General features: G+C 40.0%; 1 protein-coding gene across 1 annotated transcript; it reads right to left on the bottom strand.

Annotated features, from left to right (window-relative positions):
* Positions 1-8,891: 8,891 nt before the first annotated feature.
* ASB17 (ankyrin repeat and SOCS box containing 17) lies at positions 8,892-20,958 on the bottom strand (the record flags this gene model as incomplete). Its single annotated transcript, XM_079778431.1, has 3 exons — positions 8,892-9,098; positions 13,632-13,911; positions 20,558-20,958. The coding sequence occupies 3 exons, from the start codon at positions 20,956-20,958 to the stop codon at positions 8,892-8,894; spliced, it is 888 nt and encodes a 295-aa protein (XP_079634557.1).
* Between the last annotated feature and the right edge of the window lie 5,920 nt (positions 20,959-26,878).

Raw genomic sequence — 26,878 nt, 5'->3', positions numbered from 1 at the left:
TTTTATAGGACTATTTTTCCATAGGCGTGTGGCTTATACTACCATTTTAGAATTTACCCAAAGGTCATTGTTGTTTCATAAATAGACAAAAGAAAATAGAAGACCGTCAGTTGTTTAGTAACTATAAAAAGCTGTTGTCTTCTCAAACACCTGATTTTTACAGTTCCATCACAGTAGATGACTTATTTACATAACCTCACCCCAGAGGCCTAAGATAGAGAAGTTTTTGTGTGTTTTTTTTTTGTTGTTGTTTTTTTTTTACAATTAAGTTTCTGGAACTCGGTATACATTCAATAGTCTTCAGAATTAATAGTAATTTGGCCAAAAAAAATTATTCAGACTGGTTAGGGCCCTATTTTTTGTTGGCATACACATATTTTACCTTACAAATTAATTGTTAATATGTTTGACTTTATTAAACTCTTTTTCAGCATTCTAAGTATATACTAGTAACGAGATATATTGCAAAAGTTATAATTCGAATGACACACATACTGTTGGAAGAGTAAATGTTAAGTTAGTGTTAGTGTTTACATTTGATATCCTATATAATAAAAGCCTAATATGCAAATCGACTGAATGGCAGAACGACTGGTGGAATGACTGGTTATTATGATGTGCACTGACCACCAGGGGGCAGACGCTCAACGCAGGAGCTGCCCCCAGCCTGCAGGCCCCAGGCCAGCCAAGGCAGGTGCCAGCAAGGGGCCCCTGATTGCCCTGCCGGTTGCCCCACAGATTGGCCCTGATCGCCAGCCAGGCCACTCTACCTGTGCAGGCATTTCATGTATCAGGCCTCTAGTATATTAAACTAGAGGCCCAGTGCACAAAATTCATGCACTCTGGGCGGGGGGGGGGGGGGGGGGAGTGGTCCTCAGCCCGACCTGCGCCCTCTTGCAGTCTGGGAGCCATCTGGGGATGTGTGACTGATGGACATCCTTAGCGCTGCTGCGGAGGCGGGAGAAGCTCCTGCCACCGCCGCTACGCTCACCAGCCATGAGCCCTTCTTAGGGCTTCTGGCTGAGCGGCATTCCTGCTGTGGGAGTGCACTGACTACCAGGCATCAGCTCCTGCATTGAGTGTCTGCCCCCTGGTGGTCAGTGCACATCATAGCAATTGGTCATTCTGCCATTTGGTCTATTTGCATATTAGCCTTTTATTATATAGGATGCTCTCTTATACTATTTATATTCCCCATTGTCCTGTTTTAGGAAGAGAGTACCACTGTATTTGAATTTGACTATTAGCTATATTTTAATTCATGGCCTTTGAAATGAATGATATTTTATGCAATCATCCCTAAAAGCAGTTAGATAACTTAAGCTTGTGGCAAATTTCTAGAAGGCACTGGAGAGAAAGAGGGCATGCAGATTGTTTGGGAGGATAGGGAAGAAAAGGGAGGAAACAATAAAAGGCAGAAGGGAGCAGGCATGGAAGAGAAACAGGCATGCAGAAACAGGTGCAAAGTATTAAATATACTGAATATCATTTCCTTAAATATATTAGTTTTCCTTTAGATTTAATCCCAATATTAGATTTCACCAGGCTTTTGAGAATTTTTTCATCATTTAGAGCTTTTGATGCAAAAAGTGCAGCTGATTAATTTCTTTCATTTTAGATTTAGAATTCTGAAAAAATTTGTATCGTCTTAAAATTAAATTACTTTCTTAATCTTTTTGTGTGTAATAGAAACATAAAAAAGCAAAGTACATGAAGATATAATTATTATGTCATGGTACTATAGAAAGAGGTGAATACTAGGAAGATAAGCCATTTTAAAAAAAAATTTTGCCTTTCTCTAAAATTATAGATCATTATCTCATAATCCAGCCTTCTAAGATAAATGTCCATAATGTTGTAGCAAATTCCTTTAATTTCCACCTCAAAGGCATTGTTTCAGTCTGTTCCACTTTTCTCACATAAAGTCATCTTTTTTTGAGGCTAGGGGTAAGATATGTGGGAGGGGAGGAAAAGGGCAGCTTATGTTCATGCTTAGGAAGCAATGCATTTGTTTATTTTAAAATTTACGTACTGTAAAATTAATTTATGGTATACAGTTTTGGTTAAATGGTACACATTTATGGATTCTTGGAACCACTACCACAATGAGGACATAGAACAGTTCCATCACCCTCAAATAACTCCCTTAGTACTATCCCTTTATAGTCAACTCCTTCCCTGACTCCTATTACAGGGAATTATTAAGTATTCCTTCCCTATATATTTTTCCCCGGAATGGCCAACAAATGGAATCATATAGCTCGTAACCTTTGAGACTGGCTTCTTTTACTCAGCATAATGCATTTTAGAATGTATCCATGTTGTTGTGTCTTTTTATTGATGATTAGTATTTCATTGTTTGTATTCACCACAGTTTATTAATTCACTCTTTGAAGGACATTTGGGGTTTTCAGTTTTTTGTAATTATGAATAAAACTGTTACAGACATTCATGTACAGATGTTTGTGTGAGTGTTGTTTTAATTTATCTCGGTTAAATAGGAGTAAAATAGGTCCAGCATGCCATAAGTATATATTTAACTTCATAAGAAGCAGCTAAACTATTTTCCAGAGTGGCTTTACTATTTTGTATTACTATCAGCCATGCAGAGAGAGTTCCAGTTATCCTGCATGTTCTCTAACACTAGGTATTGTCAGTTTTTTAAAGATTTAATTTAGTATGGAACAGATGACATACTAGGTGCTAGGGGTACAAAAGATGTATATATATGAGTTGAAACACCATGTAATAAGTATAATTATAGAGGAACATATTAAAAAGGGTAGTGGCACAAAAACAGTATACAATTGTTTCTGGGTCAAGGGAGTTTAAAAGACAGTAAAATATACCAGATATTTAAGAAGAGAAGAGCATTTTAGAAGGATCAGCATATGTAAAGCAAAGAGATGGAACAGTAAGCACCTTGGTTGAGCTGGGGTTAGAATGTGTAAGAGAGCAACAAAATAGAGCAGCAAAAGAATGAATCTAGGTGCTTAATATAAATTTCTCCTATACACCACTGAAGAGTTTTAAGGTGTGTTCTCAGAGGATGGGAGAGGGCAATGGGTGTGGTAGTGGAGGGATAACGTGATTAGATTTCCATTTTAGAAAGATCATCTGAGTGGTAGCATGAATGATTTGGGTAAGGGTGATTGAAATCATAGTAAAGGAGACCAGATTGTTTAAGATACTATTTTGGTAGTCCAGTAGAGAGTTGACCATTAAAGGTAGAAGCAATGAGAGTAGAACGGAATTGTGGGGATGGAGGGAGGAGAAGAGAATTGAGAGAGTAGAGTGGTTCCTGGGAGAGAGAAGATACTGATTTGCAAGCTACTAAGGCGATTTAGTGACAGATTGACTAGATTAGTGACTCATCCACTTTTTTACTAAAGGAAGGTGTTTTGAATTGCTGATCCTTCCCTCCCCACAAAAATGAAGATACCTGAAGTCCTAACCTTCTGTACCTCATAATGTGACCTTATTTGGAAATAGCATAATTTCAAATGTAATTAGTTAAGGTTATACAAGTAGGGTGGGCCCCTCCTTGAATATGACTGGTGTCCTTATAAGAAGACTAGAGGCCCAGTGCATGATTGAACATGCACGTGTAGGGTCCCCTACATGCTTTCGCTTTCGATCACAGGGGAGCTGGGTGCCTGTCCGCTGGTGCACCAGGCCTTTCAGAAGCCTCCGGCGCAGCGAAGGCTTCTGAAAGGCCTGGTGCCTGAGCGGACAGGCACCCAGCTCCCACACTTTTGCTTTCGATCGTAGGGGAGCTGGGTGCCTGTCCACTGGTGCACCAGGCCTTTCAGAAGCCTCCGCCCTGCCGGAGGCTTCTGAAAGGCCTGGTGCCTGAGCGGACAGGCACCCAGCTCCCCCGCTTTTGATGGTCCCCGGTGGGACGTGAGCTCGCTGCCCCAGAGGCCCCTTCTGTGCCGCAGCACAGCCATGGCGCAGACGCTGAGCTCGAGCCACCGCTGGCACGCGAGCTCAGCGTCCCGCCGGCCCAATTGGCCACCCCGGCCACTCAAGTCCCGCCCCCCCGCGCCTCCTGGCCAAACGGGGGCATAGCGAAGGTACGGTCATTTGCATATTTGTCTATTATTAGGTAGGATTGCCATGTGATCACAGAAGATTGGAGTGATACATGTATAAGCTAAGGTTCTTAGAAAACTACTAGAAGCTAGAAAAAGGCAAGGAAGGATTCCCCTACAGGTTTCAGAGGGAGGAAGGTTTCAGAGGGAGCATAGCTCTGCTGGAAACTTGATTCTAGTTTCCAAAACTCTGAGACAAGCTGTTTCTGTTATTTTAAGCCATTCTGTTTGTGTTACTTTGTTATGGTAGCCCTGCCAAACTAAGGGAAGAGTTAAATGTTTTTATGGGTGTTGAGCCATCAATCATGCTGAGAAATAGGGAAGTAATAAGAATCCCAGTGAGATGCTCTAGAAATTTAGGTGCTGCTTATTGCTCATCCTCTAACATAGATATGAGACATGTTCAGTAAAGGTGATGACTTGACCAAATTCATTAATTTCACTTTCCTGTTGAAGATATAAGAAAAGGAGGATGAGAAAAAACAAATGGTAATCAGAGAACAAATGTAAAATGATTTGCTGAAATATTTTCCCAAACAAATCACTTTACCTGAATCAGCAGTCTAGTGTTTCTTTATAAGCTAAACTGTGTTTTTAATACTTTTTTCATGTTAACACATTTTAACTATAATATATAATTATTTTTATGCTACTATTAAAAATGTTCAAATGTTAATATATGGTGTGTACTATAAACTATATACTTATTTATGAGCTTAAAATATGCAACATTATAATTAAGTATAGTTTAAGTATATAAATTCAATCCAATAATGCATTTGTACCTCACAAGAATGAAAATGGAAAGAAAGGAAAAGCAAGTAATCTAGTTATTTTGCCACTTTGCTGTTTCTATGCTGTTCTTTAGAAACTTAAATCTTATAGTTTTGTTTTTTGCAATCCTCACCTGAGTATGTGTGTGTTTTTTTATTGATTTTTAGGCAGGGAGGAAGGGAGAGGGAAAGCGAGAGAATAATTGACGTGAGAAACATCGATCAGTTGCCTCCCATACACTCCCGACTAGGGATCAAACCCAAAACCTGGGTATGTGCCCTGACTGGGAATTGAACCCAAGACCCTTCAGTGCACAGAATGATGCTCCAACTGAGCCATACCAGCTAGGGCTAAATCATATAGTGTTTTTTTTTTTAATCTTACTATAAAATCAGAGTAAGTACCCTTTATCTATGAATTGTCAAAATTTTTGATAGTTCTCAGATTGCAAGTAAACAGTGAGAATGGATACTATCTGATATAATTTATTAAAATATATCCTAAAATACATAGTGATGAGGTGGGGAACAGATTCTCGTTGTCAAGAACTGTGATAGGCCCGGCTCGTGTGCTCAGTGGTTGAGTGTCCACCCATGAACCAGGAGGTCGTGGTTCAATTCCCAGTAGGGGCGTTGTAGGAGGCAGCCAATCAATGATTCTCTTTCATCATTGATGTTTCTATCTTTCTCTTCTTCTTTGAAATAAATAAAAACGTAGTTTTTTAAAAAAAAAGGGGGGCGGGGGGGAAAGAACCGAGACTGCATTGCTATGTATGGTGACAGATGTTAACTAGACTTACTATAGTAATCATTTTGCAATATATACATATATTGAATCATGTTGTTTTGTATCTAATATGAATATATAGTAGTCTCCTCTTACCTGAAGGATATGTGTTCCAAGGTTCCTAGTAGATGTATGAAACTGTGGATAGTCCTAAACCCTATATATACTATGCCTTTTCCTACACATACCATTTCCGTTGAAGGAAGCACTTTACAGCTTCTCTTTGGCATATGTGAATTGCCAGCATCACTATTCTTGAATTTTGGTGCCATTATTAAGTAAAATAAGGGTTATTTGAACACAAACACTGGGATACCACAGTTGGTTATCAGATCAGACAGCTACCATGTGACTAAGAGGCAGGAAGCTCCTACAGTTTGGATATGCTGGACAAAGGGATGATTTCCATCCTAGGCTTGATGGAGCAGGGTAGCACAAGCTTTCTCATGCTACTCAGAATGGCATGCAGTTTTTAAGCTTATGGGTTATTTATTTCTGCAATTTTCCATTTAATATTTTGGTCCACAGTTGACTGTGGGTAACTGAAACCATGGAAAGTGAAACTGTAGATGAGGGGGAACTACTGTAATGTCATATGGCATTATACCTCAATGTAAAAGAAAAAAAACTATAAAGGATCTGAGATTTTTATCTTAATTGCAGACTAGCAGTTTAGCTTACCATAGTTTGATGTTTGCTGTCAAAAGACAAAAAACAAAAGACTTGATTACCAGTGGCTGAGCATGCAGCATGGGTGGCATGTTTGTGTTGGTTCCATGCATCCCCATCCTCTGAAACATGGAATGGTCCATGTAGATGTGCTCACAGTGGATTTGTGTTACAGCTAAGGAACCCAAGCTTGGGGAACTCCAGTCTTTTATAATGAGCTTCAAGCAAAACATTCTCGACTTTTTCCCCCTAGGGAGACATTACCTTCTCCATAGGGAGATACTGAGCAACGTGCCCTCTGCTCATAGGGAGACACTGTCTCTACCTTTCAATGCTGCTCACTATACAAACATCCTTAAAAAGGTAGTCAGTGAGCACTCGCAGCGGCAGCAACAGCACCAAGCAGCTGCTGGAGGCGAGTGATGCCGCGAGATCCCGGAGGCCTCTCCTGGCAAGGGATCCCACGCAGGCCGCACGCACATGGTGGAGAACCAGTACTCCTACTAGCCCGGAGCCAAGGCCCTGAGGCCACTGGACCCGCCTTGCAATCGCCCTGTGCCCATCTGTCTAGCGGACCCTGCTTCCCTGCAGGTGTCGGCCCCAGTCCAGCGCTGGGTGGGAAAAGCGAAGCTCTTCAATGAAGACATAAGTGTTATTAAAGAGCCTGTTTTAAGGACTGAAAAAAAAAAAAAAAAAAAGGTAGCCAAAAATGAGGTGGCCAGTGTCTTTGCTCATAGGACAGGCAGAAAAATGAGAAAAACCTGGAGAATTCTCTCCCAGTTCTTATATTTGTGTTGTCATGGTTTGACCGCAGAATTAATAGAGAAAAGTCTAGTATCCTAAATATTAGAAAGGGGCTAAAACGTTGTAGTAGAATAAATTCTAATTTTTTAAAAGATAGGATTCTCTGTAGCATAGAACATATATATTTAACTGATAATGTTTTCATTTTAATGTAATGTTGGATCAAAATTATTTTTTTGAGCCCTAACCGGTTTGGCTCAGTGGATAGAGCGTCGGCCTGTTGACTGAAGGGTCCCAGGTTCGATTCCGGTCAAGGGCGTGTACCTTGGTTGCGGGCACATCCCCAGGAGGGATTGTGCAGGAGGCAGCTGATTGATGTTTCTCTCTCATCGATGTTTCTAACTCGCTATCTCTCTCTCTTCCTCTCTGTAAAAAAATCAATAAAATATATTTAAAAAGAATAAAAATTAAAAAATTATTTTTTTGAATCAAAATGTATATAATTTAGGGGTGAGTAAAATGTGTGAAAGTGGTCAAAAGGCACAAACTTCCACTTATAAAATAAAGAAGTTAATAATACTCTATTGTATACCTGAAAGTTGCTAAGAGAATAGATCTTTTATTTTACTATTATATTTTTAATCCTCACCTGAGGATATGTTTATTGATTTTAGAGAAGGAAGGGGTGGGGGAGAGAAACATGGACTGGTTTCCTCCCATACACACCCTGATCAGGGATCGAATCTACATGTGCCCTGAATTGAACCTGCAACCTTTTGGTGTACGGGACGATGCTCCAACCAACTGAGTTACCTGGCCAGAGCAAGAGAATAGATCTTAAATGTTATCATAACATGAAAAATATTGTAACTATGTGTGGTGATCATTTTGTAATATATACGTATATTGAATCATTATGTACACCTGAAACTTATGATATTTGACAATTATATCTCAATTAAAAATACTGCCCTGGCGGGTTTGGCTCAGTGGATAGAGCATCAGCCTGTGAACTAAAGGGTCTCGGGTTCCATTCTAATCAAGGGCACACGCCCAGGTTGCAGGCTTGATCCCCCAGTAGGGGGTGTGCGGGAGGCAGCCAATCAAAGATTCTCTCTCATCATTGATAGTTTTTGTCTCTCTCTCCTTCTCCCTTCCTCTCTGAAATCAATAAATATATATTAAAAAAAATAGTACTGAGCTAGTATTTAGATGTATTATATACCAAACCACCAAAGCCTCATATTGTAATTTAAGGCAAGTTATTTTAAAATATAATCCATTTCTGTCATTCTACTTCCAACTCCTACCCTTTAGTTGACTAATTCTTTACCTTATATTTGCAACTATGGCTGCCACAGAATTAGAATTTCTTCTCAAGGAAGGCATTACATCTTCATTTACTTGATTATTCCCTACTGCCAACTATAATATTTTAGTTGCAAAATAACTTAGTAAATAAATATGTTAATATGATTGCATAATATAAAAGTACTATTTACCTTGCTTACTACATGCTAATAAGAAGAGCTTGAGAATTCAGAACATTAACATGATCAAAATTTCCACAAGAAGCAAGAATGCTCTAAGGCAAAACAACTGTTAAGAGTGGACTAAAAGGATAAATATATATAAATAAAATGCATATATTTCTTCCACAGTATAGAAAGGTAATGGAAAGAGCTATATATTGGTTTAAAATTGACTCATTTAGGGTGTTGTGTGAATATTTAATGCAATCAAAATTTGCATGAGGTTAATAGTTTATTACCTTCTAAGCCATACAACGGTGAGTATCCTTAAAGAACCCAGAAAAAGCACGTGTTAACTTTCTAAATTCAGGTAATTCTGTAGACGAACAGGAATTGGAAGTGAGAATATCCCATTTGGGAGCATGTTGTTGGTCAGTAGTTGAGACCTGATGGTTATTCTGCAAAGATGTAATAGTTCACATGGATCCCTGTATCTCGTTGAAGGTATGTAGTCGAACCAATCTGAAATAATTGGACGTCTTCCTAGACTTAGCTGCGTCTGAAGAAAAGGGAGACATTTTAATTTTGTAATGTTAATCATTGGATTAGTTCAAGTTATTAGCATTTATATTTAAATTAATAAACTATACTTAAATTTATATGACCCTTATAATATTTTTTCTAAAGCATTTTCACCTGAGGAAAACATTTTTGTTCCCATTTCATTCTTACAACTACACTTTAATATGTGTAGGACACACACATTATTTCTTACAACTGTGAATATGTATATGTTTTTAATCTTAGACAGATCATACATTTGTTTTTTTAACTTTATTTCATTGTTGACACTATTACAGATGTCCCCATTTTCTCCCTCTATCCCCACCTTCACCCAGCCTCTGCCCCCCTTCTCTCTGACCATCACCACACTGTTGTCTGTCTATAGGTTATGCATATATGTTCTTTGACTAATCTCTTCACCTTCTTTCACATAGTCCCCCTTTTCCTCCTCCCCTCTGAGAACTGATAGTGTGTTCCATATATCCATGCCTTTTTTACTATTTTGTTCATTAGATTCCACATGTAAGTGAGATCATATGGCATTTGTCTTCCTTTAACTGGTGAAATACACATGTGTTATTAGCATCTTCTAGAGTAGTGTTGTCAACTTGGATATCCACTAGAATTATCTAGGAAACTTTAAGATATATCAGAGCTAAGGTTCTACTTCAGAAATTCTGATTCAGTTGATCTGGGTTTAGGCAGAGACAACATAAATCCTAAAAGTTCCCTCAAATGGGAGGGAAACCAAGATGGCGGCATAGGTAAACACCTAAACTGCTGCCTTGCACAACAATTTCAAAACTACAACTAAAAGACAAAACGTCTATCACCCAGTACTATGGGAAAGCTGGCTGAGTGGAAGTTCTACAACTAGAAGGAAAGAGAAAAGAGCATTGAAACGTACACAAGCGCTGAAAAGCTGAGTTATGGAGGCGCGTGAATTAGGCTGGCGGCAGGCGACTGGGTGCGCTGCTTTTTTCAACCCGAAGAGAGACAAGCTCCTGATTACTCTGAACTCCAGTTTCTGGGGAGACACTGGGGACCCAAACTCCTATGGGGAGAAGCTGGACTGTCTGCCATTGGGTCAGAAAGTGAGGGTGGCTTTCTTGCAGAGGTGAATGCAGCAATCATTGTTTACTGCGCTGTGGCGCAGAGCGCGGGGAAGCAGAAACGCGAAGACACAGAGAAGGCTGACTGGCAGTCATAGCTGTTTGCCACGCCCTAGCCTACTGACTTCCTGAGACCTTGCCCCGCACAATCTACAAACCCACCCAAGCTCCACGCAGCAGCTTTTGCATATAAATGGCCTGCCCTATCGCAGCTTAACCTAACAAACTGCAGCTCTGGTCAGACAACTCCAAAACCTCTAAACTCCAAGCAAAGAGGAGAAAACTAGTTCTCACTGTAGCTCCTGCTGGGTGGCCTCAGACAGTAGTTGACCTGCACCCCATTGGAGATCCAGAAGCTAGTGTATCTAGTCAGTGTGAGATGACACCAGATTTCAACTACTCACATCCATAAGTGACACATTTAAGAGGCAGACTCAGTGAGCACCAAAGCCCCACTGAAGCAAGTCCTGCCCCATAAGCATGTCTCCAGCACAGCAGTTCTTCTACTCCATCAACACAGGGAAGCAGCAAAATGCAGAGACAAAGAAACATGCCACTAATGAAAGAAATGGAGGAAAGCAAACTACTGGACATAGAGTTCAAAACCACATTTATAAGGTTTGATATTTTGCTGCCTATGGATTCTTTTAAGATTTTTATGGTTTCCCATCTTACATTTAATTCTTTTATCCATTTTGAGTTTATTTTTGTGTATGGTGTAAGTTGGTGGTCTAGTTTCATTTTTTTGCATGTATCGCTCCAATTTTCCTAACACCACTTCTTGAAGAGACTGTCTTGATTCCATTATATGCTCTTGCCTCCTTTGTCAAATATTAATTGAGCATAATGGCTTGGGTCGATTTCTGGGTTCTCTGTTCAGTTCCATTGGTCTATATGCCTGTTCTTCTGCCAGTACCAGGCAGTTTTGAGAACAGTGGCTTTGTAGTATAGCTTGATATCTGGTATTGTGATCCCTCCAACTTTGTTCTTCTTTCTCAGGATTGCTATGGCTATTCAGGGTCTTTTTTTTTATTTAAATGAATTTTTGGAGAGTTTGTTCTAGGTCTGTGAAATATGCCATTGGTATTTTAATTGGGATTGCATTGAATCTATAAATTGCTTTGGGTAGTATGGACATTTTAATCATGTTGATTCTACCATTCCATGAACATGGTATATTATTCCACTTGTTTATATCTTCCTCTATCTTCTTTTTCAATGTCCTATAGTTTTCAGAGTACAGGCCTTTGACCTCTTTAGTTAAGTTTATTCATAGGTATCTTAATTTTATTGTTGCAATGGTAAATGGGATTTTTTTTTAGTTTCTCTTTCTGTGAATTCATTATTGGTGTATAAAAATTCCATAGATTTCTGGGTGTTAATTTTGTATCCTGCTATGTTTTCAAATTCATTTATTAAATCCAGTAGTTTTTTTTTTATGTATTCTTTAGGGTTTTCTATGTACAATATCATGTCATCTGCGAATAATGCCAGTTTTACTTATTTTCCAATTTGGATACCTTTTATTTCTTCATCTTGTCTGATTGCTATGACTAGCACTTCCAAAACTATGTTGGACAGTAGTGGTGAAAGTGGGTATCCCTATCTTGTTCCTGTTTTTAGGGGAAATGGTTTTAGTATTTTCCCATTAAATATGAGGTTGGCTATAGGTTTGCTATATAAGACTTTTATTATGTTGAGGTATGATCCCTCTATTCGCACTTTGCTGATAGTTTTTATCAAAAAAAGGGTGTTAGATTTTGTCAAATGCTTCTTCTGCATCAATTGATATGATCTAAACCTTTATATTTTTATGCTCAAAATTATTTTGAGATTTTGAAAAGAAAAATTTGTATCCTGATTGTAAAAAATCTGATTGTAGTTTGAGAGAAATGTAAATCTCATTGAAAATATTCTATTGGGGGGAAAAGTTTGTTAAAATTTTAATTTATTGTTTTTTAAAGAAACATAGGAATCCTAATAAACATAGGTTTTCATGTAATTAGAATGTAATATTAATATACATTTACTTAGTAACTACCAAAATAAACTATAAACTATATTTATATTTAGAAGACGAAATTATGAAATAAAGGACTGATATTGGAGAAAACTTGAATTTTGTCTAATTGTAACTTATAAGCATACTGGGGGCCTGGTGCATGAAATGCGTGCACTTGGTGGGGGGTTCCTCAGCCCAGCCTGCCCCCTTTCACAGACTGGGAGCCCTCAGGGGATGTCCTACTGACTGCTTAGGGCCGCTCCCTCTGCGGGAGACGACTGGGCTGATCAGGGGAAGGTGCCAGCCCCTTCTAGGTCTGTGAAATATGCCATTGGTATTTTAATTGGGATTGCATTGAATTACCCCACTGCTGCAGCACTGCCAGCCACCACAGCTGCCAAGGTGTTTTGATCAACACGACTCCAGTCCCTTCACCATGAAAAGATGACATCTTTCTTTAGGCATTTTCAAGATGTGTCTTTCTTAGGATATAACATTTCTTTCTTTCTTTTTATCCTCACCTGATGATATGTTTTCATTGATTTTTAGAGAGTGTGGAAGAGAGAGGGAAAGACAGAGAGAAACATCAATGTGAGAAGGACACTTCGATTGGTTGCCTCCTGCATGAGCCCTGACCTGACCCCCGGCCAGGAAGGAGCCTGCAACCTAGGTACATGCCCTTGATCAGAATCAAACCCAGACCCTGCTGTCGGCAGGCTGAGGCATTATCCACTGAGCCAAACCGGCTAGGGCAGGATATGACATTTCTTAGCTCTCCAGCAGTGGACCTTCGTTTTTTCCTCTAGGAGTGTGGTGGAAAAAACCCTAGATCACCTTTTTGGATTCTTATTACCCAAGTTACCAAGAACATTACCAGTGGCGTATAGGGAGCTTAGCCAATGAGCAGTCAGAAAAGGTGTTTCCTCTGCAGCTCACACGTAGAGGCAGGACTGCTGGCAAGCCAAGACTGGAACCCAGCCCCCCATCTCCGGGCCTGCTCAAGCCTCTGCTACAGCTTGGGCAGGGCCCCCCGGCTCTGATCAAGCCTGTGCCGCGGCTTGGGCAGGGCACCCTCCCCCGTCTCCCCTCCAGCCCTGCTCAAGCCTCTGCTGCCCCACCTCCTCGGCGCCAAGGCCCGTAGGCCAGGAGTGGCTGGGGCATTCTGGGACCCCAGCCGCTCAGGGCCTACACGCGGGCCTACAGGCTCTGAGCAGCCTGGGTCTTTGGCAGGTTAATTTGCATACTCACTCCTGATTGGCTAGTGGGCGTCGTGGAGGTATGTTCAATTTGCATTTTTTCTTTTATTAGTGTAGATACTCCATAGATTAAAAATTAACTTAATTTTTGCCTCACAATTTTATGTTAAAATTGATCAACAATTGAGCCCAAACCCAAAGAACAATATTTTGCTTACCTGTATTTCTCTGATTGAAATGACAGAAAGCACTCTGGAACATAGCACTAAACATGTTTTTGCATCTTCCTGGATATCTACCAATTCATGATCAACCATTATTCTCACTCTTGAAGGGTAGAGCAATATTGTTAACACAATGTTGATAGGGTTTTTTTCTCTTTCTAAGATTCCATATTGCAGGAGTATTTTTAAGATGCTGGATTGTCTTGTCTGAGCTACGTAAAGTAGAGGTGTGATGCCACTTAGTGGGCTTGGACAGTATACTGGTGTGAAAGTTCTGTGAATCAAACAAACAAATGAACCTCACTGAATATAGAGAACTAAGAGACATGGTAAACACTTTATCTTAACAATCATAGGAAAATAGTAGTACTCACTTATATATTAAATGTCTTAAATGTTCATGTAACTTTTTAAAAAATATATATTTTCTTGATTTTTTACAAAGTGGAAGAGAGAGGATAGAGAGCTAGAAACATCGATGAGAGAGAAACATCAACCAGCTGCCTCCTGCACACCCTCTACTGGGGATGTGCCTGCACCCAAGGTACATGCCCTTGACTGGAATGGGACCCTCAGTCCGCAGGCCGACATGCCCTGGGACCCTTCAGTCCGCAGGCCGACTTTTTATCTACTGAGCCAAACCTGTTAGGGCTGTTCATATAACTTTATATAGAATATGTCTTAGTTTTCTGCTCTATTAATCTAGAACATACTCAAGATTAAAGAAATAAGAAAACTTTTACTACATACTTAAGCCCCCTTTACTCTTGTACGAACAAACAAATTAAAGATTTGCAATGTATAGGAAATTTTACTTTTAGTAACAGTAATTCTGTTTCTCATTTGAGAAATCCATTGTGATTAGAACAAGTATTATAAAACTGGTGCAGCTCTGGAAAATCTAAAATGGAAAAGGGAGAAAGACTCTTTATTTAACTTTATTAATATCACAGAATTATGTGACCATTTTTTGATATCTTTTTGTTTGTTTTTATTGTTCTTGATTATATGTCAGAGGTGTGCTTGAATTGAGTTTAAATATTGGACGAAGAGGAATAAGTGCAACTACTTTAACTCTATTTTTTAATTCCATTTTTTCACTTTAATAAAATTAGAATTGGTATTTATAAGTTTAAGAAATGTAAATGCCATGTCAGATCCTTCAAGGGCAGAATTTTATTTTCGTTCTTTAGTAAAGTTATGAGAGTCCTCTGCAATCTTGTTTTCCTGATGGGCTTCATGATGACTAGACTTGAAAAATTCTCTTCCCTGTGACAGAAATGAAAATTTCTGTTTCTGCATTTAGAGTCTTGCAATTGTTTCATTTAAAGATATTTATGTTTGCCGTTGAATTGGTCTCCATATATAGGTAGGACATAGTAGAACCAAACACAGTATATTTTATCTTTTAGGCCTTAATTTGGACAAGTAAAGATGACTTTTAGGGTTAAAGAAAGGGAAATTTTAATCATGCATCTTGTCGCTGGTTTCTCTTGATTGGTCTAATAAAAATACTAATATATTCTGCAGAACAGTATACAAACTATAAATTCTGGTTTTGGACAATTATGCAGAACAAGGAAAGCATTATTTAAAAGAGGGAATTTTAAGATTGCATATACTTAAGATGGGAGGTAACATGGTATAATGCCATAAAAATGGAGATTAAGGGCTCTATGTTCTAGGTTTTGCTTCTCCTAACTAGCTATTATGATGTTGAGTAAATCAACCTCTTTGGGTCTCAGTTTTCTTTTGCATTTATATATTAGTTTGTTCATTCATCAATTCAGGGGTCCTCAAACTTTTTAAACAGGGGGCCAGTTCACTGTCCCTCAGACTGTTGGAGGGCCGGACTATAGTCTAAAAAAAACTATGAACAAATTCCTATGCACACTGCACATATCTTATTTTGAAGTAAAAAAAAACACACAAAACGGCAAAAACACCCGCATGTGGCCCACGGGCCGTAGTTTGAGGACGCCTGCATTAATTCATTTAATACTTGCTTATCTAGAGCATACTGAGTAATAGGTATGCAGAGATGAAAGACATAGTCTTGGTGTTAAGATGTTTATTACAGTCTAGTAAGGGAAACAGACAGGAACTCCATAGATGCAGTGCAGGGTTATCATTACTATGACAGAAGCATGGCTGGGGCACTCTGGAAGCATTGAGGAAGGGCACTTACTCTACGGGAACAGTCACGCTCTCGCTCATTCTGGAGCGAATACCGGAAGGATTGGTAGGCATTTGCCAACAAAAAGATTGGAAAGGATGTTTCATAAACCAACATTGGAGAATTGTTGTACCTGAATTACCTATATAAAAATTAATATTTTGTATTAGATAAGTTCTCTGGTTGAAGTGTATTTGGGGGTCCTAGAGACCTCCTCTGTGATGATTCCACCAGGACCTCCAAAAAGTAAAGTTTCAAAATCATTAAACCAACTACTTTATCTCCAAAGCTTCATTGAGCCCTAAAATGACAACATTTTGTGATTTAAACAAAACAATAATAGAATGGTGCAGTGCAGAGCAGCAGTTTAGAAATTAAAAAGTGGGTAGTCCAGCTGACGTGGCTCAGTGGTTGAGCATTGACCTATGAACCAGGAGGTCACGGTTCAATTTCTGGTCAGGGCACATTCTGGGGTTGTGGGCTCGATTTCCAGTGGGGGTGTGCAGGAGGCAGCCGATCAATGATTCTCTCTCATCATTGATGTTTCTATCTCTTATCCCTCTCCCTTCCTCTCTGAAATCAATAAAAATATTTTTAAAAAAAGAAGTGGGTTTTTGTCATAACTCTGCTCATGGTATATCTATATCCTTTTAAGCTCTGTATATACAAATACTGTATATGCACTCTCTCCTGAAATTGTCTCCAGGTCAATATTGTACTAGACATTTCATCTTTTTCACAAGTACTTCCAACACACTGAACTCCTAAACTACTTCTCCTTTTGTATTCTTATCCTGCTTATTGATATTCACTTTCCCCAAGCACCACTGCATCCAACTGTCTCACATTTCTTGGCTTTATAGGTTTTTTTCCTCCCTTTAAATTCTATCTTGCTCATTGTATAAGGCTCTGTCTAATAAACACTTTTGTGAAGTCTTCTTTGATTACCTGACCTTCCTCTTATCCTCATGGAACTTTGTTCATACTTCCATTAAGCCGTTATCATTTTGGACATTTTTAATATTTAATTTTCTCTTCAAAAATAAATGAGCGAGCAAGATGAACTATACAAATTTAAGCTACACAACAGCAATACTTTTTGTCTGTTTTAGTCCATCTTTATATCCCTTAATGCCTAGAACAATCCTTGGCCCATAGTAGACACATAAATTTTTAATTGATTTGTTTCACTATTATCTCTAATATATATGTATATGTATGTGTGTGTGTGTACAATGTGTGTGTGTGTCTGTATGCGTGTGTGTTCTTTATAGTCTATTCTGTAGCTTTCAGACCTAACAAGATTTTTAATTAAGTGCAATCATTTAAGATTTTCAAAAACAATCTAATTTATTCATCTTGCTAACCCTTAAGATATTTGACCTAAGAGTCCTATAAATAAGAAGATACTTTGGACCAAAAATGTTGAAAACCTTACTAAAACTCAAGTAAGTTTAAAATGAGATTTAAAAGTCTAATCTGTACCCAAATGACATATGATTAATCGCCATGTTTAAAGAGCATGTTACTATTAACCAAAATTTGCTTAATCTGTACTGACAGTTAATTATAATAGTACTTATATGGATGGAGTGAAGCAAGCAAAGCAGGAATCCTTTTTTAAATGTGAGGTTAATGAACTGAACTCTCTGTATCTGAAAACCTGTCACACACGCTTATGAAATGGGGCATAATATTTCCATGTAGACATGCAGAGAATGATTTCGTTTTGAAGCTATAATAATTATTTCTAAATTTTCTTTTACTATTCCTCCTTTGGTTTTGAGCTGGTAAATTCAATAGATGTTTCTTTATAATAAGTTTATCTTTGATATTTAAGACAGACTATTCTCAGCCCTCTTTCACTGGTTTCTCTTTCTCTGCCCTCCACATCTAAGCAGATAAGGCCTTTCCACTAATTTTCATTTGACTGATTGTTCTCAGACAATTTCATCTATGGCTATAACTCCAACTACTGTCTACTAATTTATTCAACAAATACTTATTGAATACATACTGTATGCCAGCAGTGTTTTGGGTGCTTAGGATACATGAATCAACAAAACAAAGATGCCTCCTTTCTTGATTATATTGTAGTGAGGGGTAACACAATGCCAAATGAACATTGCAAATAAGCAAATTTTATAATGTTAGAAGGTTTGATAAGTACTGTGGGAAAAGAAAAAGTAGAGCAGGATAAGAAATATGGACGTGGAGGGTGCAGTGAGGGCGTTTTCCAATTTTAAATGGGATGATAAGAGAGGGCATAGCAGAATGATGACATTTGGATAAAGAAGAAGGAGCTGAAGTTAGCTATTTGGATATTTGAGGACCCTAAGGCAGGAGAGTGGACCTGGAGTGGTGAAAGAAGAGTGAGGGAGCCAGTGTGGCTGAAAGAGTGAATAGGGTGGGAGTAGTAGGAAATGAGCACAGAGGTCATGGGATGCCACATCAGATGGAGCCTTGTAGATTGCTGTAAGAACTTAATTTTTTATTATAAACTAGTGGCCAGGTGCACAAAATTCATGCACGGGGTGTGTGTCCCTCAGCCCAGACTACATCCTCTCCAATCTGGGACCCCTCGAGGGATTTCCAACTGCCCATTTAGGCCCAATCCAGGTAGGATCGGGCCTAAATGGGCAGTCGGACATCTCTCGCACAATACAGGACTGGTGACTCCCAATGGCTCGCCTGCCTGCCTTCCTGATTGCCCCTAACCACTTCTGCCTGCCAGCCTGATCACCCCCTAACCACTCCCCTGCCAGCCTGATTGATGCCTAACTGCTCCCCTGCAGGCCTGGTCACCCTTAACTGCTCTCCCCTGCAGGCCTGGTCACCCTTAACTGCCCTCCCCTGCAGGCCTGGTCACCCTTAACTGCCCTTCCCTGCAGGCCTGGTCACTCTTAACTGCTCTCCCCTGCAGGCCTGGGTCCCCCCAACTGACCTTCCTTCCCTGCAGGCCTGGTTGCCCCCAACTTCCCTCCTCTGCCAGCCTGGTCACCCCTAACTGCCCTCCCCTGTAGGCTTGATCGCCCACAACTGCCCTCCCTTGCAGGCCTGGTCCCTCCCAACTGCCCTCCCCTGCTTACCTGATCACCCACAACTACCCTCCCTTGCAGGCCTGGTCCTTCCCAACTGCCCTCCTCTGCTGGCCATCTTGTGGTGGCCATCTTGTGTCCACATGGGGCAGCCATCTTGTGTGTTGGAGTGATGGCCAATTTGCATATTACTCTTTTATTAGATAGGATGGAATGGAAGAGCCATTGGATATTTTGAGTAAAAAAAACCAACATGATCTTATGTTTGTTGAAAATTTGTTATGGAATAAAAGGAGGGAAATCACTTAGCTTGGTACAAGGTGATAACAGTGGAGGTGGTCATATTCTGTATCTTGTTTGAAAGTAGAACTAACAGATATCCTGACAGATGAGATGTGAGATGTAAAGAAAAAGAGAAACATCAGCTAGTGCACTCCATATTAGAGGCTGCTGATCTCTGCTATAGTTACAAATATAGTAGTTCTTAAAACAACCAAAAGTGCTATTTTAGGGTTTTATTACTGACATTGCATACCAGAGCTATCAGTTCCTATGTTTGGGTGGTCATTAAAGAAAGAAATCCAGTTCTCCAATACCACAGTGATACACAATTAAGAAAACAGCTCAACTTCAGGTGGAATCTAAATTGGTTTAGTCTTTAAACCTTTTGCACTTGGATGTCGAGTGTGACTTGACACGGTTAGCATTGGTAGCAGCTCTTTTTATACTCTTTGAATGTATCAATAATTTGAAATATAAAAAAATCCAAATAAATAAGTTTGTATGAAAAGAAACTCCAGTTTTTTATTCTACTGCCGCACTTTGTAAAATCTGGGGTATTTAAAAAATTAAATCCCGAGTAGAATAAAGGAATCCAGAAAAAATGCAAGCGAGTGCAAGGGGTTAACTGATCTTATCTGTGTAATTTTTCATTGCATACATGCTTCTATCATGGTGCCTAGTACAGTGCATCACACATAGTAAGAAGATAAATGATTTTGAATGAATGAACAAATGCACATCTAATCAAACCAATACCTAAAACTAAAGCGCAAACGAGTTAGTGCAAGTTAAGTAACTTGAGACTCTATGTTATGGACTCTGCAAAGAGGTCACATTGGAGATTTATTTTTACAAGATCCTCCTTAGTATTTATTAGCTAGATTGACAGGTTCCGACTGTGTGAAAGTTTGTTCTATAACAGACTAAAGCAGGTATTTTGCTTTCATTGTGCTCAATTCTGGGGAATTTGGAGTCAAATTTATCAATGCTTAACATACAAAGAGGGAAAAAGTGTGTTTAATAAATATTACTAAGTGAATTTGTGTATATATTGAATTATTTTTTGAAAGTCAATTTCTTTTAAAAAGTCCATTTATATACATACTATAGATATACATTCTTAGTATACAGTATCTTTGTATACTTAGAGAAATCTAAGTTGTCTATCATTGCTTTACCTTGAGCATTAACATGTAATCTTTAATGAGCAGAACCACTAGTAATTTACTGGTACATACTAATATACATATAGGTAAAATTTTATTGAATAAGAAAAGGAAGGAATGAAGGAGTGAACAAATGAGCATTCAAAATTTCTTATCCATATGTATATATAGCCACTATGCATATGCATTTTAGAAAAAAGTAATATAATTTCCTAAATAGCAATTTTCTTTTATGGTGAAAACATATGAGATTATTACCTCCATATCAGTGCCAGGTTACAACTTCTGTCTTGAACATAGTCTTTTGTCTTCTTGAGAAGCAATTCCACAAAGTCAGGATTACCTTTTCTGGCAAAAACCCAGTACAGAATTGTATTCACACATATTTCAGTAAATTCAAGATTAAAATTCAGTTCAAAACGGTATCCTGATTTTTCCACAAATGCGATGTAATCTGTGAGTAGTATGTCAAACCCATCCAAGTCGACGTACCTCAGAATTTTTGCCAGTGTTCTGTAAATTCTAGGTTCATAACAGTGATATCCCCATTGACCCAAAAACTGCAAGGATGGTCTTTTAACAATTTTGTCAACAAGATTGCAGAATATATTGCTTCTTGGACAAGAAGTCTTACGACATAATTTAGAAGATTTACTCATTGCTACTTAGGCAACGATATAGCAATGAAATCACAGGAAGTCATACTGTAATCCTTCAGTTACATATTTTGATAATGGGGTAGGCTTTACTCTACAAACAGGAAGTACCCTTTAAACTGTGGCCAGAAAAATTATCATATGAATTATTACCATGAAGTACTGGATGACATCACAATAGGTGGAGATCTGTCATCAGCATAGGTCAGGAACTTGGGATATTATATGTGACTGGTGACATTTGAGAGAGATATTGGACAGATATGCCACATGTGAGAGCTAAGATATGATATTCTTAGTGTTCTAAGAACTCAGTTCAAACTAGTATCAAGTGCAGTCTATATATTAAACAATATATTACTAATCAGGTTGATTATTCTTTTAGGTTATCATGTCAACACAGAGATGATAGAGTGAGAATGGCCAAGACTGTTGTTTTCATGTTCTGGATGCGTACTGCCTGTTCTCATTCACTACTCATAGTATATTTCCCCTATTTTATTGTTCAAGAAATATGAGGCTTAGATATGTAAAGTAACCTGCCAATGGGCACTATATTAATTCTCAGAAAAGAGATGATACAGTATGAAGCAAAATTTAAAATTTAATTTTAGAATTTAAAATTTTATAGAGATTTTTAAATATAAATTAGAATATATATCATTTGGGCATTAAAGGTACTTCTAGCTTTATATGGTACTCTTGCACCAGTAAAACAAAGTAGAAATACGTTATAGTTTTATCTTTACTTAGTAGTTTATGCTTCAGCCTAACTTTCTGTTAAATTTAACACCTCAGGTGTATTAATGAGCAACTTTAAAGGTACTTAAATGTTGTCTTTTCCTTTCGCATATTTTTCTTTAAATCACATAAATGATGTTTATATAGGAAAAGGAGGTTATAACTTTGGGTTTACTATAATATACTTCCACTAATACTACATTTAATTCTATACACTCAAAGTTCTCTTTTCCTAGCATAGCATGAAAACAAAATAACTATAGCCATCTTTCTTAAAACCTAGTTTTGTTGTTTTCCTATACTTTCTGTTTTTATTTTCTTCACCTCAAAAACATATTTTTAAATTAAACTATTTTTATTGATTTATTAATAGTACTATACATGAAGGTTGTAAAAAACTGAAACATTATAGAGCCAGTAAAAATCCCTCCCTGTGATAATCACATTAACAGGTTTATGTATATCCTTTTAAATATTTTATGCTTATATATAAAAAGATATGTCATTATATACTTGGTTCTTTTTATACAAATGGGATAATATTATACATAACTGGTTCTATGAGCTGCTTTTTCTTGATACAACAGCATATCATAGGTACCTTTATGTGTCCATCCTATATAATAAAAGGCTAATATGCAAATTTTCCCCTTGACCAGGAGTTCAACTGGGAGTTCGTCCAGGGGGCAGGGCCAGCCAGCCAACCGACCAAGGCTCCACCCCCCAGCTGGCCCCACCCCCAATTGGCCCCAATCAGAGCAGGCCAGCTGGACCCCACCTGTGCACAAATTCATGCACTGGACCTCTAGTGTATAATAAACTCTTACACACTACTTATTGCATATTAGGCACTGTTTAAGTATTTTATATAGTAACTAGAGTCCCGGTGCATGGATTCGTGCACCATTGGGGTCCCTTGGCCTGGCCTGCGCCCTCTCACAATCTGAGACCCCTAGGGGGATGTCGGAGAGCTGGTTTCAGCCCAATCCTTGCAGACCCAATCCAGAAAGGAGGGAGCCTGATCCTGTGTGTTGAGTGTCTGGCCCTTGATGGTCAGTGCATATAATAGTGACTGGTCAACTGGTTGACTGGTTGAATGGTCGCTTAGGCTTTTATAAATATAGACTCCTTTAATTCTTTTGTCACAGATATGGAAGCTGATGATATGTCTAGTAAGTGGTAAGGCTGGGATTTGAACCCAGACAGGATGATGCCAGAGGCTTCACCTCTACTCTTTCTGTTACTCCCAAAACAGAGAGCTACCTTGCCCCTGTTATGGCTAGTTTATAGAATAGAGATCATGAAACAACAGCTCTACAATTAAACTATTTCAAAACCAGAAATAAACAGATGGCAGATTGATCCTGCTTTTCAAAAGAAGTATTATTATTAAAGCAATAACAATATATATCATTGCATATATAAATTTGAGTGATTTTTTCCTTTATAATTTTATGATTTAAATTTCAATGGGTGTATTTTTGAAATCAGAAAAAATCATTTCCACTTTGAATATAATAACCAGAACATATTAAATCAAACTGGTGCAACTTTAGTTTTTTTTTTCAAATTTAAATTAGTCACTAACGGTAAACATCAAAGACACATTCAGTAGACAATCTACTGATTAATAATGATAGCTAACATTTATTGAGTTATTGTGTATTTAGATGTTATCAGATGTGCTTTATATGTATTTTCTCAATTAATCTCATAATTCTCTACTGTTATCTCCATTTTATGGTTGGGGAACCTGAGGTTTACATTGGTTAAAACACTGGCCAGAGTAGCAGTGATTTGGACCAAGGCTGAGTTCACAGTCCACATCCTTTGTCTCTGTGCTCCACTGCCTTCAGACTTTGGGGTAGCTGTAACATCTGCTCCAGAGTGTAGCTCATACCTCTTATGTTCATGGGAGCCCTTAGTAAAATCATTAGAAGACTAATGACACTGAAAACATGTTTGATATCCTATATAATAAAATCATAATATGCAAATTGACCAAATGGTGGAACAACCAGTCAGTGGGGGGCAGGGCCGGTGAGCAGGCGGAGCCAGGCCAGCCAGGGTGTGTGCCAGCAGGCAGAAGGAGGGAATGGCAATGGGGGGGAGGGGTGCAGCGCCATCCCGTGATCAGCCCGCCTGGTTGCCTCCTGTAGAGGGAGGCCAGACTGTGGCTTAGTCCCGCTCCCTGAGCCGTCAGCAGGACATCCCCCGAGTACTTCCGAACTGTGAGAGGGTGCAGGCCGGGCTGAAGGACCGCCCCCCCACCCCAGTGCACAAATTTTTTTTATTTTTTTAAAATATATTTTATTGATTTTTCACAGAGAGAAAGGGAGAGGGACAGAGAGCCAGAAACATCGATGAGAGAGATACATCGACCAGCCGCCTCCTGCACACCCCCCACCGGGGACGTGCCCGCAACCAATGCACATGCCCTTGACCGGAATCGAACCCAGGACCCCTCAGCCCGCAGACCGACGCTCTATCCACTGAGCCAAACCGGTTTCGGCCCAGTGCACAAATTTTTATGCACTGGGCCTCTAGTCCTATATAATAAAGAAGGAATATGCAAATTGACTATCACTCCACCACAAAGATGGAAGCACCCACAGTGGAGGCAGGGTTTCAGTAACACAAGATGGCTGCACTCACGCAGAGGCCGAGTTTCCATAATGAGCCTTAATGAGCAATCAGCAGGGACCTGAGGCTGCGGACCCCCCACCCCCATGGGGCTTCAAAGGGAACCTCAGGCCGCACCCCCCGCCCCGGCGCCGGGCCAGGGGACCTGAGGCCGTGCCCCCCGTCTGGTGGGGCTTGACAGGGGACCTGAGGCTGCACCCCCTTCCCGGTGCCAAGCCAGGGGACCTGAGGCTGCGCCCCCCACTCGGCAGGGCTTGACGGGGGACCTCAAGGTGCGCCCCCCACCCCAGTGCTGGGCCAGGGGACCTCAGGCTGCTCCCCTCACCCCAGGCCAGGGGACCTCAGGCCACGCCCCCCGCTCAGTGGGGCTTGACAGGTGACCTCAGGCCACTCCCCCCAGCCTGGCGACAGGCCAGAGGACCTCAGTATGCACCCCTTGCCCGGCAGGGCTTGACAGGGGACCTCAGGCCGTGCCCCCCGCCCAGTGGGGGCTTGATGGGGGACCTGCTGCGCCCCCTCCTGGTGGGGCTTGATGGGAGACCTTAGGCTGTGCCCCCCTCCTGGTGGGGCTTGACGGGGGACCTGAGGCTGCACCCCCTTCCTGGTGCCAGGCCGGCGGACATGAGGCTGCACCCCCTGCCTGGTGGGACTTGATGGGGGACCTCAAGGCATTCCCCCCGCCCAGTGGGGCTTGATGGGGGACCTCAGGCCACACCCCCTGCCCCAGCTCAGGCTGGGGGACCTCAGGTAATACCCCCCGCCCTGGTGCCAGGCCAGGGGACCTGAGGGTGCACCCCCCACCTGGCGGGGCTTGACAAGGGTGGGATCAGCTGGGTCTGGATCTAACCCAATGTGGGGGCCGGCCAGGTCTGGGTCTCATGTGATTTTGAGGTGCATGTGGGTGAGCAGAGACTTGACTCTGGGTCCTGTGGTGCACCCAGACTCTGACAGGAGGAAGATTTTCATATACATTTTACTAATTTTCTTTCATCTCTGACACTTCTATTATGGAGAAAGGGCAAATATCAATATTAAAATATTTCCTCTAATTAATCCCCTTTTAATGTGCACGAATTTCATGCACTGGGCCATTAGTCTATAATAATAAAAGAGTAATATGCTAATTAGACTGGATGTCCTTCCAGATGACCTTCCGGACAAAGCCATGGGGGCTGAGGCAGAGGCTGCAGTGGCAGTGGGGGCCGAGCCCCTTGCACGAGTTTTATGCATCATGCCTCTAGTTTTAAATAAATGTCCTGGCTTAAAGAAAGATGCTCTATACCATAATACACAAATAATTGAAAAATTGTGACTTTAGACAAATGTCTTAATATGTTTTATAATGTTTAATATTGAATATTCTAAGCATAGATTGCACGTTGAACTCTATGTGTTGTAAGCCAAAAGCTTATAGGTCCCAAATGCTCAAAAATTCCTGCTCAGCTACTAGTATTTCTTTAGGTTAGGGCAGTGGTCGGTAAACTCATTAGTCAACAGAGCCAAATATCAACAGTACAACAATTGAAATTTCTTTTGAGAGTCAAATTTTTAAAACTTAAACTTCTTCTAACGCCACTTCTTTAAAATAGACTCACCCAGGCCGTGGTATTTTGTGGAAGAGCCACACTCAAGGGCCAAAGAGCCGCATGTGGCTCACGAGCCGCAGTTTGCCGACCATGGGGTTAGGGCATTTCAGGCCTGGGTGTTATCTTGAAGACTTATACTTGAAACCATTATCACTCATTAATTCTTTAAGTAAATTCATTTTTAGTAGATTCTTAAGCCTATAATCTGGCTGGGTTCAGCACAGCTACATTTTGTTAAGGAGGAAGCCTATTAGGAAAATCCTAGAGCAATGGCTTAAGGATCTGGGAAGTACAATGGATGTAGCATAATAGTACTGGACAACTGACAGCAACTAAGGGGAGGTCCAAGGACAAACTTTGCCAGCTAAGTAGTTTCACCAGAGCTGAGTTCTGTATGTAAGTCATAGGTGAGGGATCTATTTGTATAACCTCAGCAAACTGTAAAACAAATGGCCTTTCCATGGACTCAATAGTACAGTTTCTATTTAGTTATATAACATTATTATTTGCAGAAGTTCTATCTATTCTATAAAGTCTCTATTAGCTCTTTTGCCAGGCTTAACTATTCTCAATACCATTCATCTCTAATATTGATGTACATATTTAAGAGACAAAAGTAAAATCAGAAGTGAGAAAATTTCTGACTTTTAAGTATGGATAGGGATAGTGTGTATTTCCAAAGATAGAATGAAAAGTACCTGTATATATTATATGATGTATTACATTTATACTTTACTAGAGGCCTGGTGCATGAAATTTGTGCAGGGCGGGGGAGGAGGAAGTTCCTTTAGCCCAGGCTGCACCCTCTCCAATCCGGGACCCCTTGGGGGATGTCTGACTGCCGGTTTCGGCCCAAACCCAGGGATTGGGCCGAAACGGGCAGTTGGACATCCCTCTCACAATCCAGGACTGCTGGCTCCTAACTGCTCACCTGCCTGCCTGCCTGATCGCCT

Source organism: Cnephaeus nilssonii, assembly GCF_951640355.1.
Source record: "Cnephaeus nilssonii genome assembly, chromosome: 7".
Lineage (NCBI taxonomy): Eukaryota > Metazoa > Chordata > Mammalia > Chiroptera > Vespertilionidae > Cnephaeus > Cnephaeus nilssonii.
This window is presented reverse-complemented; position numbering and strand designations above follow the sequence as displayed.